The 12,851-nt window shown below is 41.0% G+C and overlaps 1 protein-coding gene across 5 annotated transcripts in view; it reads right to left on the bottom strand.

Annotated features, from left to right (window-relative positions):
• Nucleotides 1-12,851, bottom strand: part of LOC110534200 (collagen alpha-1(XXIII) chain) — a 142,579-nt gene that overhangs the window by 52,450 nt on the left and 77,278 nt on the right. For all 5 annotated transcript variants that reach the window (XM_036933304.1, XM_036933309.1, XM_036933305.1 and 2 more), the window contains exon 3: nucleotides 4,811-4,855. In XM_036933304.1, the coding sequence (XP_036789199.1) occupies nucleotides 4,811-4,855 (45 nt within the window). The remainder of the gene's footprint in view (nucleotides 1-4,810; nucleotides 4,856-12,851) is intronic.

Here is a 12,851-nt window from a genome sequence, read left to right as displayed (position 1 = left end):
CCACAATAATGGGGTGCAAAGAACTGAAGTAAACGGTGTGTGTAAATGACATACAGGTGTGTGAACAGGGATCAGAATTCAGGTGATTGGGATCTGGAGAGTGAGCTGCGTTTAGGGGATCTATGTGTTTCAGAGTGTGAGCTGGAATGTGGGCTGGAAAGTGAGCTGCGTTCAGGGGATCTCTGTGGTTGAGAGTGTGAGTTGGAAGCCGACGTTACAACTACAGCAAGTGAAGTGGATTAACACCTGATAACAGAATGACGGTAACAGAATGATATCATGGGTTCCTGACCTATACTACACAGAAATGCATAATTATGCATATGTGATGTAATCATTGTGTTGTATTCTCAATAGATACACAAAGGTAGAAAAATGCAATTGACCTCCTTTGCATGGTTTGGCATCATTCTAAACATAGGTTAGTATTCTAATGAGCTCCCCCGCCTCAAGCGAGACCAGATTTGGTCTGAACCAATCATAGACGTCGATGTTTGACAAGTTTGGACATCCCAGTAGAACACAGTACACTATAGCACAGCACAGAACAGCGCAGTAGAGTTCAGTATAGTACCGTACAATATAGTACATTATACTCTAGTGTGCGCTACTGTACTGTACTGTACTGTACAAAACTATACTTGGTTCCGTGGTTGCCATGTCGCAGTGAGGTAGCCTAGACAGAGAGCTCTGTAAATATTGTACATATTCTATTGTTTTAAAGTGTTTTTCATTGCATTATTTTTTATAAAAATTTAAAAAAGTCAACTTGTTGTGAGAGAAACTGTAATATCTGGTGGTGACCCACGAAATTGCAGGACTGATTATAGCAAGTCAGTTTATATTTTGCTTCACTAGCTAGCTAAAATTGAATGAGGCAGCATCAACACCCGACCAACAGCATTGGCTTTTTGGCTTCCAGCTCCGGTTCCTAGATGGAAGTGGACTGCGGTGTGAGGTGATGCAGAGGCTCACCTCGTAGGGGGATTTTCAGGTCTACTGCTGAGGAGTGGTGTTCTTACTGCCGCTTTTACAGTCGCTGAAGCATCACCACGTGGGTGCTACATTTCAGTAGTGGACGATCTAGCCTGATCTACGGAGGAGAAGCTGTAAACATCGAAGACGAAAAGGTGCCTGACGAAGAGCTCCGAGGCCTGTCTGTCAGATGTCTCTACCTCCCTGCCTGGCTCTACCATCAATGCTCCCTCTGCTCAAGATAGAAAGGTACTATCTTGGATAATTTTTAATATGATTACATTTCTCAAATATATAAACTATTAGCTTTCATTTGACACCAAATGTGCTCCCATGAACTTCATATGTTGAAGGAATATACAGTATGTACATGGAAATGGCCTGATCTATTATCAACAGAAAGGTGACATCATATTGGAACTCCTTTCCATGCTTTTCTAATATTTGAACTTCCGGTCACATTGCTGGAGCCCAGGGGAGCAATTAGTGAGCCTCCCTTAACAGCCTGATGATACACTGCCGGCTAATAAATTACCTGTGAATTCTGGCCTCGGTCGTTGTGAATAGGATTATGTGGGTCCACCATGTTTCATATCCACAGACTAAACATATCCACATATGGTAAATGTCAAAGAACATTCCAAGAAAATTGAACTACACACTATTAACAAAGGATGTGATAAGAAATAACCCAATTATAGTAGTGGATATCGCTTTTTTAATGGCATACTTCCACAACAGATCTTTGCAGTCCGCCCCCAGCTAGTCCGCCCCCCAGCCAGTCCGCCCCCGCCCCCAGCTAACATAACGTTCTGATAACCATATATTTCTTAGAGCTTGGTGAGAGCTTGGGTGTCCGTCCTGAGGTCCTTTTGCATACAACTTTCCACAACTTTCTGCGGGATAGTTGCTTGACTTTGGGACATTCTCAGCACATTTAAGGAACGTTATTTACTTGGAATTTCATTACTTCAACAGAACGTTGGTTACATTTAATGTATACTTTCATTGAATTTCATACTCAGTTCGTATAGTAACTGTATCCACTGGCTTGAGGTGAGGTGATTGCCATCTAAGAGCCAACATCGTTTTTGCGGCAGTGCTGCCTGCCAGCAGTAATAGTATGTTCTCAAATCATCTGGAATGTTCTCAAATAGTTCAGAGAACGTTCAGAATCAACGTTCTTCTGTGGGAATTTCAGTACTTTAGCATAATGTTACCTAAAGGTTTCCTCATGGTTGTATTTAAAGTCATGTTCTCATACTGTTCTAAGAACATTAAGACCGCTTTCCATGAAAACGTTAGTAACGTACAGTAACGTTCTAAGAATGTTGTTCAAAAACATATATTCCACTCTCAGAACGTGAAGAAAACGTTCCATAAGAACTACAAGAAAACTTTTGTAACGTTTAGAGAATGTTCAAAAAATGTAATTTAAAAACATATAAAGAAACGTCCTCTCAGTGTCAATTGCGTTTATTTTCAGCAAACTTAACATGTGTACATATGTGTATGAACATAAGATTCAACAACTGAGACATAAACTGAACAGGTTCCACAGACATGTGACTAACAGAAATTGAATAATGTGTCCCTGAACAAAGGGGGGGGGGGGGTCAAAATCAAAAGTAACAGTCAGTATCTGGTGTGGCCACCAGCTACATTAAGTACTGCAGTGCATCTCATCCTCATGGACTGCACCATATTTAACAGTTCTTGCTGTGAGATATTACCCCACCCTTCCACCAAGGCACCTGCAAATTCCCAGACATTTATGGGGGGAATGGCCCTAGCCCTCACCCTCTGATCCAACAGGTGCCAGACGTGCTCAATGGGATTGAGAACCGGGCTCTTCGCTGTCTTGCAGGAAATCACGCACAGAACGAGCAGTATGGCTGGTGGCATTGTCATGCTGGAGGGTCATGTCAGGATGAGCCTGCAGGAAGGGTACCACATGCGGGAGGAGGATGTCTTCCCTGAAACGCACAGAGTTTAGATTGCCTGTAATGACAACAAGCTCAGTCCGATGATGCTGTGACACACCGCCTCAGTCCATGACGGGGCCTCCACCCCCAAATCGATCCCACTCCAGAGTACAGGCCTCGGTGTAATGCTCATTCCTTCGACGATAAACGCGATTCCGACCATCACCCCTGGTGATGAGCATGAACCCTGGACATCTTTCTTTTGTTGTTTTTCAGAGTCAGTAGAAAGGCCTCTTTAGTGTTCTAAGTTTTCAAAACTGTGACCTTAATTGCCTACCGTCTGTAAGCTGTTAGTGTCTTAACGACCGTTCCACGGCTGCATGCTCATTAAATGTTTATGGTTCATTGAACATGCATGGGTAACAGTGTTTAAACCCTTTACAATGAAGATCTGTGACGTTATTTGGATTTTTACGAATTATCTTTGAAAGACAGGGTCCTGAAAAAGAGACGTTTCTTTTTATGCTGAGTTTACATTCGTTCTCAGCATAAACAAAACTCTCTCTATCCTTTATTTTGCTAAGTGTGTTCAGGTGTGTTGGCCGTGCACACTAATTGGCCAATAATGAGTGTTTGTTTCCTTTGAAATGGGATCTGTTTGAATAGACTAAAATAAACAACTTTGTATGCGTAAAGAAAACATGGCATGCTGGCTGCATCCTTTAGGCGCATTGGACTAATTCCAAGAATAAATAAATGAAGATTATAGGTTTGAATCTCACTGATGCTGTCACAAAAAAAAATGCATGATTCATGCAAAAGGAAATTAATTTCATGTGTCCTATCTGTGCTTGTAATTTCTTATTGAAAAATTCAGTGAAAGTTTTAAAGAAGTCAACAAAAAAAAACCACCTCAAAGCAACTTATAATTTCCATTCTCACAGCGTTAATAAAACTTCCTAGGAAAACTTTCAAGGAACCAGAGTAAAATGTTCTCAGAACCTACCTGCAACCTACAAATAAACTTTCTCAGAACAGGAGACATTTTCACTTCTGTTCTCAGAACGTTGAAAAAATGTTAAGTTCTACCAGTCAGGAGACGTATGGCTTCATTCCCACAAGCAATGTGAAACCAAAAAACATACATTCCCGTCCGTAGGCATGTCTGAAAGGGTTCTGATTATACGTAAGTCTGTGTATAATTATTCCTGAGAATGGATGGATTTCCTCAGATGAAACAGAGAGAAGTGAGGCTAGCCAGGCAGGCGATACTGGCAGGGTGAAAAGTCATTCACCCAAGGAGCCTGCAGCTGCACACTGTCAAAACTCCCCTGGCTGGCTGCAACTAGGGACTGTTGGGAGGTACTGTACAGTTCACTCAGATCTGTTGGTCTTTTTTATGCACTCTACCCCAGGGTTTCCCAACTGGCCCGTGGGTGATTTTATTTGGCCCCCCAAGTTTTCTGAGAAAAAAATTAATATAATATTACAGTATATATATATATATATATATATATATATATATATATATATTATTGTTGGACATAAAAGACTAAGTCAGCTTCAAGTGATTTTAATTTCAGAAATCTGCTCCAAAGTATTCCCACACATAATAGAGAGATATATGTGATTGTATATAAATATAAGCAAGGTTTGAAATTTTTATGTTTTAGTCAAATATTAGATCTGTTCGGGGGCTCTTGCGGTCAGTTTGCAGTCTACAAATGATCTGTAATTATGTTCCAGCTCCCTGGCCATCCACTCAAGAAAAAAATTGTCCTGCGGCTGAATCTAATCGATGATCCCTGGTTTACTCCATGGCACACATCAACATACCCATTAACACACACTGCTGAGGAAGATAAGCATTGAAAACATTGAAGGAGCATAGAAAAAATAAAGAATATCACCAGGGTCGCCTTGTCTTCCCAGCCTTCCCCGTTTTCCTGGAGGCCCTAGAAGGATGACAAAGAGAGAGGAGCAGAGATGATTTATTCGTCTGTTTATTAGCTTACTAATTTAACATACAGGTTGCCTATATTTCCCATTCAATAAATGATTTGTCTTTTTCGAACAGCTGAATTGCATTAAAATTATTTCACTTTCGTTTGAACACATCCCCTGTCTTTTGTTGTCGCCACAGTTTGGGATTACAGCTTCAATAAACAAACCTATTTCATAGTGTGTAACTTCCAGTACACAGCTTCCAGTGGGGAATGATCTGTTGACTTCTCAGATATCTGAACTAGTCAGGAAGTGACCGTGTTTGTACAAGTCCGATAAGGTTCTTCCATTACAGAGCATCATTTGTGCGTAGAGACAGGAGGAGATGGCGAACATGACCTGACAAAACTGGTGCTATGACAATGGGTCAACAGATCACTTAACTGATGAGGGAGAGAGTCTAGGAGGCTGATAGACTTGGTCAATATCAGAGACTCAGCGTGAGAAAAAATGGCCTTTCTCTTTCCCATTCCTGAAGACAGGCTCGGGAATGAGTGTGGAAGCTTCCCCTGGCGTGTTAACCCTGAAGATAAGGGAGATTAGAAAAGGGCTATTTCTGACAGCAGCGACCGTGGAACACACACACGCACGTGTCCCCTCAGCTTTCCCCTGGCTGCATCTGCAGGAAGGCCCCAGGCCGACCAACAGTGACATCACATGCAAGCGTTAACTGCCACATGGATCAGGGACTGCAGCCATCACACAGTCCACCCAGATCAAACAAGACCAACTGACCCACACTCTCCACAGATATGTTCAACATGCTTTCACCCTGACACACTGGCCCAAGAGTCATAGTCAAACACATGCAACGTATGAGGGCTCAAGAACAAACGACAAGTATGGTATTAATAAGAGCATACTGTGCTAAGATCATATTATTTGACCAATTGCGGCAGCTCACATGCAGGGGGAGGATGGCTACTCTCAGATGACGTGAGCGCAGTATAATTTTTACCAATGGGACAATTCCTTGGGCAGAATGCACAACTTAGAACTGAACAAAACAGTTTGAATTAACATTAAAATATGAATGTGAATGTCCTCTTTGTTTTCTTCAACAAATTCAACATGTGCAATTTGCATGCCTATTTGAGCATTAGACAAATATATCAGCGTTCCAGGAAAAAAGGGAACAGTGTTTCCAAACTATTATTGCCAATTTGCGAGAGAACAGGCCTACATCTTTTAAAACAAGAGTCCTATTGCAGATCTATGGTGAGTAAACCCTCTACATCGCCCTCGGTCCGTCTGCTGAAAAATCACAACACCAAATCCCATGTAAACCCTATTAAAGAGAGAATATGCGGTTTGTACACTAAAACTTTGTGTGCGTGATATTGCCCCTCTTCAAAACGAATCACGATCAACATCCAGCAAGAGATCTACATTTTAAAAAATGTCAAAGAAAAGAGCGCACGGCAGGACCCCACGTGATTTAACTCGACCCATTGTCACAAAAAAAACATCATAAAGCACTTTCCCCTGATTCCACAAAATTAGAGAGCTGTATATTTAAGTACACTATAATCAGAAATTAGCTGATTATCTGTTATCACAGAATACCATGCAAATCCTGATAGTCAACAAAAAAAGATAGTGTGATTAATATTTTTTGACCTACAGAAAATAACAGTAGAATGTGTGTGCTGTACATCATTTCACAGGCTAATGAAGATTTTGCATACCTATACGATTCTCTCTCTATTTACAGTAAGATCATGAGACTGGTATGGCTATAATTGTGGTGAACACAAAGAATGTCATTTTTAAAATTAGTTTTGGTAGCTGACTCTCTCATGATCTTTAGTAGGTATGGAAGAGGTCCAGTGGAAAGGAAGGCACAAACACTATCTTAATAGGGAACTTCAATCGCCAGGTACCATAAATTGTGCCAAAGACCCACACCTCTACCAGTGTTGGATTAAAAGCCTTAGCAGTACTGGAATGCTCACATGAATAGAGGGAATTCATAATGAATTCCATGGACATTCATTTAGCAGGTGGTACATGATAACTTCTTTAATTGTTTTACACCACAAAATACCTTATACTGTGCTGAGGGTGTGAAAGGAGGAGGAAGGAGAAATAACTGAGGTCGACACCCCCATTCACTTGGCATCAAATTCATACCAGACGTGGATTATCGGTGCTTATCCACATCTTAAGATACCACAGTGTAGCTGCAGGATGGACCCAAAGTAAACCTATAGCAGAAATGGCCAACACAGGAAGGAGCTTTTTTTTCTGGTCCAAGATTGAGTGTTGTATGGATCTGGGTAAATCCACATGCACATTAACTTTGGCAGAAGAATCAACCTGGCAGAACATGCAAACAAAACAGTATATTTTGAAGCTTAATTCTATATTGCTAGATAGCCCTAGAGGTAAATTATATTAAGAACGAGTCTGATACAAAAACAAAAAGCAATTGATAAGAGTACATTTTTAGGGAGCATGTATGATTCACAAATACTGTCATAGTGCAATATTATCTACAGAGAATACTAGAGTTGTTGTTAGTTATGGTAAGGGATATGTTTTATCTTAGACAATCTCTTGGGTCTGTAGAGACAGTGAGTGAGCATCCGTTTCCAGTTATGTGTCTCTGATCCTAGTCCTACCTATAGAAACTGCACATAAAAACATGTCCTTGTGCTTGTCTCCACCCCCTCCAGGTGTTGCCCATCTTCCCCACTTATCCCCTGGGTATTTATACCTGTGTTTTCTTTCTGTCTGTGCCAGTTTGTCTTGTTTGTTCAAGTCAACCAGCAGTTTGTCTCAGCCCCTGCTTTCCCCCCAGTCTCTCTTTTTCTCATCCTCCTGGTATTTACCCTTGCCTGTCCTGATGCTCAGCCTGCCTGCTGTCCTGTGCCTTTGCACCTACTCTGGATTACTGACCTCTGCCTGACCTGGGCCTGCCTGCCGTCCTGTACCTTGGCACCACTATTCTGGATTATCGACCCCTGCCTGCCTTGACCTGTCATTTGCCCGCCCCTGTCGTTGCAATTAACATAGTTACTTCAACACATTCTGCACTTGGGTCTTACCTGAAACCTGATAGTAAACAGTAAATCACAACTACATCCTCTTCTATTGTGGCTGGGATACAAATCGAAGACGCATTTGTGTCCTCTCCCTGCCTTAAATGAGGATATGCACTCCTCATCGGACAAATGGATGACAGTTGACATTGACAACAGTGATTGGTATTACAGTTAAAGTTGAAAGTGTGTTTAGGAACAAGCGAAAATCTTAGTCACTTGAAGATTGAACTTATTCCTCCAAGACGAGCAACCTGATGTTGTTGCTATATAAACCTACGTCTAATGATTGGTCCTCTGTAGCTCAGTTGGTTCGAGCGACGGCAAGATAGAGGACCTTATTCCATGGGACCACCCGTACATGAAAATGTACGCACGCATAAATGTAAGTTGCTTTGGATAAAAGCGCTTGCTAAATGGCATTATGATTTCTATTATTATTAAGTTTGAAGATGACAGATAGGGGAACATCTAAAACCAGGAAAAGGTTTGATTTAAATGTATTACAACTGGCCCACGTGATAGAGAGGCAGCAGTAGAGTGCTGGCTTAGTTATAGGAGGCATAATAAAACACCATTAAATGGAAGAGAAAATATCCCGTTGTCCAAAATCATCACATTCTCCATTACAGTGAGAGAAACACGAACAACACGTCCAATTTCTGCTTAAAAATAGACTTTAGATCTCGACAGACCATTGTTTTCACGCTGGGCTTGTCCTGAGAAGCGATTCTTGCTCATACTAGTCGTTACTCTTTCAAAAATGTAATATGCATGATACCCATTGACTATTAAGGGATATAACTTTGTGAGCGTAGTTCAACTGTCTTACCCTATCAGATCCGAAAATATAGCTTTTTCTAATCCATTATTTGGAAACAATGTAATTGTAAACAAACACTGTATAACCTCAAAATATGGTTCAAATTATAATTGTGAGTCATAGCTCTATGTCACGCCCTGACCTTAGAGAGCTTTTTATGTCTCTATTTTGGTTTGGTCAGGGTGTGATTTCGGTGGGCATTCTATGTTCCTTTTCATATGTTTTTTGTATTTCTTTGTTTTGGCCGGGTATGGTTCTCAATCAGGGACAGCTGTCTATCATTGTCTCTGATTAGGTACCATAGGAACCATGTGGGTAGCTTTTTCCCACATGGTTTTTGTGGGTAGTTATTTTCTGTTTAGTGTTTTCTGCACCTGACAGGACTGTTTCGGGTTTTGTTTATTCTCTTTGTTATTTTGTTATAGTGTTCAGTTTCAATAAAAAAGCATGAAGACTTACCACACTGCACTTTGGTACAATTCCTCTTCAGACGACAAAAAACGTTACATTCCAACTATACATTTGAGAGTGGTTACATTTAACCAACCGTATCTCAGAGCAAAAAAACAGTGCAGAGGTTACTGTTTTCTGTTGTTGTTTGAACTGCATATTTTCACTTTCAAGAGTGGAATTGAGACAAAAACCTATAATTTTATGCTCGTTACAATCTTTCTTTTGGGGTGAATGGTGGACAGAAATGATTTACTTCCTCAATGTCACTTTTCTGTCATCCTTAATACAGCAGAAGACAATATTGTTGAGCAGCTCCCTATGGTGCAAAAACTGTTTTAAATTGCAAATCCATCTTGTGATTATGATCTTTAGCTGATGTCACCAGAAAATACATTACACTCCCTGCCAGCCCTAATGCTCAGAAAGTTTCATATGAAGACAGCAGTGTCATACGTTTGGTCATTATTCACTACTGGAAAAAAAGCTCAAATGTTCTATGCAAATTTTATGCATTAGGCTACACATTTTCCTTCTACAACGTGATGGAAGTTGAAGTCTACACACTACAGGCAGTCTCTACCAATAGTAAGACTAATAGCTCACAGCACTTCAAAGCAAAGTTCTCCAGGTAGCTAGCATAAAGTATGGAACCATGGGTGGAATGAACAGATCCTTGCCTAAATGATACTAATCTAGTGATGACACACAGTACCAGTCAAAAGTTTGGACACACCTACTCATTCAAAGGTTTTTCTTTATCATTACTATTTTTCTATATTGTAGAATAATAGTGAAGACATCAAAACTATGAAATAGCACACATGCATTCACGTGGTAACCAAAAAAGTGTTAAACAAATAAAAATATATTTAAGATTTTTGATTCTTCAAAGTAGCCACCCTCTTGGCATTCTCTCAAGCTATAAACCTGTTTTTGCTTTGTCATTATGGGTTATTGTGTGTAGATTGATGAGGGAGGAAAAACAATTTAATCAATTTTAGAAGAAGGCTGTAACATAACAAAATGTGGTCAAAGTTAAAGGGGTCTGAATCCTATCTGAATGCACTGTAAGTAATTCAATAAAATGTAATGAAACAAATGAGATGTAGTTTACAATATTACAGTTGAGCAGCATTAAGTAGTCTCACAAAGTAAGGCATATGTTTGTTGTAGTATCTGTCAGTCCGAGCAGGGGGAAGGTTCCGTTTGTGACTGGACCGGGTAGATCTGCCTCTGACATTGTTTCTCGTCTGAGGCAGCCGTTTGTTGTTATCCTGGGATTATGCGAGCTTCTGGGCAAAGGATCTGCAGACGTGGGCACGGAGGGCCTCCAAGGACTGCAAGCCCAGGTCATTGCCTGCAGAGTCATAGGAGGTGTAGATGGGGCCCTTGATGATTTTGGTTGCACATTGTTGGATCTTCTCAAGTTGTTTGTGTTGGTGGGCTGTGAGACCTGAGTGCCATATTAGAGCAGCATACTCGAGCACTGGACAGATAAAGCAGGTGTAGACTGTCAGAAGGTCTTACGGGGGAAGTTTTAAGTGGCAAAAATAGTTCATCATAAAGAGCCTTCGGTTCCCCTCTGGTGGTAATGTCGGAGATGTTTGTGTCCCATTTTATGTTGACTTGAAATGTCACACAGAGTGCTTTGGCCCTGGACAGCACCTCAAATGTGTGGCTGGAAACAGATAATGTCAGAGGTGGGTCAGGATTGTGGCTGAAACAGGAGTACATGACTTTGCACTTTGCTGGGTTGAGCTTAATCTTGTTTTGTTCTGACTAGTTGGCTAGTTGGTTGAGGTCCTGCTGTATGGTGGAAGTGTCGCATATATGTCTTGATCCAATTAGGTTCAGGTCATCCACCAAGGCCCGGGAGTTGGATAGGGTTCCTTCTGATTCACCATTGACGTGAGCCACGAACACAATTGGACCAAGCCGTGTGCCCTGGGGGAGGCCACAGGAGAGTTCTTGGGCATGGGATAGTCTCATGGTATTTTGTCACCTGGGTATGGCCGGAATGAAAGTTGCAAATCCATGGCGTGATCGCTGGTTGGACAGATAACTGAAAAAAATATGTTTCACTGCAATGGTGTCATCCACAAGATCAAAGGCCTTGCTGTAGTCTGTCAGGATCCATGTGTTGGAGGTGCATCGGGTATCTGCTGTTCTGTACAGCTGGTCTGCCATGCTTGCAAGGCAGTTGTAACATTTTCCATCACTTAATGGGTTTCAGAACTTGGCTAAACCTCTGGTCATCTAGGTTTTAAAACCTGCACTGTACTATAAGGCGAATTACCCCCACACCCTCCTCAACCTCCCCTCAAAATGTGTTTTGGATTATTTACCAGGGGAAAGATATTCCTAAATAGATTCCCTTTCATATTTGATCTGTGGCTTTTTAATCAGTAACATTTCCCTGCTAGCTTCACAGGCAAATATTCCTTTTGAGTGTCAATGTAAGTCCATACTGTACTTCTCACACAAATGAAAAAGGACTTAGATTTTTCACCCTTCATCAACAACTTGAAGGTTTAAGGTTTAAAACCGCTCTACCCACCGACAAGAGTGGTCTACATTCACTCAGCTCCTTAGCTCCATGAATGGCAGAGTGATGGCTGGAGTGTATTCTCTGGCATGATCAGACATAAAGGTTTAAAAATGAATCACAAGCATGAGGCAGGAATACAGCAGGGGTCTTCTACCTGGCAAGCACAGACACCAAAAGAGACTACAATTCAGATTTTAAGATAATGATCACATTACATTACTATGTTTTTCAAAGCATACTTTATGAGGTCTGCAAAGAGTGAATTTATTTTTGTTACAGTAAAGAAAAGGACATAAAGGTAATAATAGGATTATAGTATATGTACAGTCTGTTAGATTGGGGGGGTATGTGATGCCTAACACATTAGAAGGACCAAAATACCTATGGTATTATTAGCAGACTACATCTGGATGGTGTACAGATGAGAGGCAACAGTATCCAGAAGCAAAAACTATTCCCACATAGTGAGAGATGACGGTCTTCATCATTCACCACTGCATATTACATTTGACATCAAACCAAAGATGAAGATTTGTGTGTCTGTTGAATAAAACCAGTCAGCAGAATCAAACACTAAACCTTGGCCATAATTGAAGCCATGGGTGATGGCAGTTGTATCCATTCAGCTTTGTGTTTTTGACTCGAACCCAACTCAAATGCCTAGGCATAATGAAGCTTTAGAGGTATGTTTATCTTTCTTTACAACATGTTCTGTTGTACTCCCTGAAACATATTTGGGAGAGACTATAAATGTGAGGCATTCTTTTCTCAAAAAGTGGCAACTTTTTCAAGATTGAAGATTCAGAAGTCACACATCAGGACGCGTCTACATGCTGTATCGCCATGAGGCTGAGAGAAAAATGTGCCATTTCATAGCTAACCTCATGCTATTATACACATTTTGCAATGAGGCTGAGCGAATTTTACATCTTTAAAGCTCATTTCCGGCTGTTCTACACACTTTGCCATGAGAGGAAATGTTGCAGTTTTACAGCTAATTTCTTGTAATTCGAAACACCTTTGTCGTGGCTTATGACATGTTCAGATTCTATCTGGGGAGGGGGAAGGGGGCCACCAGA

Source organism: Oncorhynchus mykiss, chromosome 10 (assembly GCF_013265735.2).
Source record: "Oncorhynchus mykiss isolate Arlee chromosome 10, USDA_OmykA_1.1, whole genome shotgun sequence".
Lineage (NCBI taxonomy): Eukaryota > Metazoa > Chordata > Actinopteri > Salmoniformes > Salmonidae > Oncorhynchus > Oncorhynchus mykiss.
This window is presented reverse-complemented; position numbering and strand designations above follow the sequence as displayed.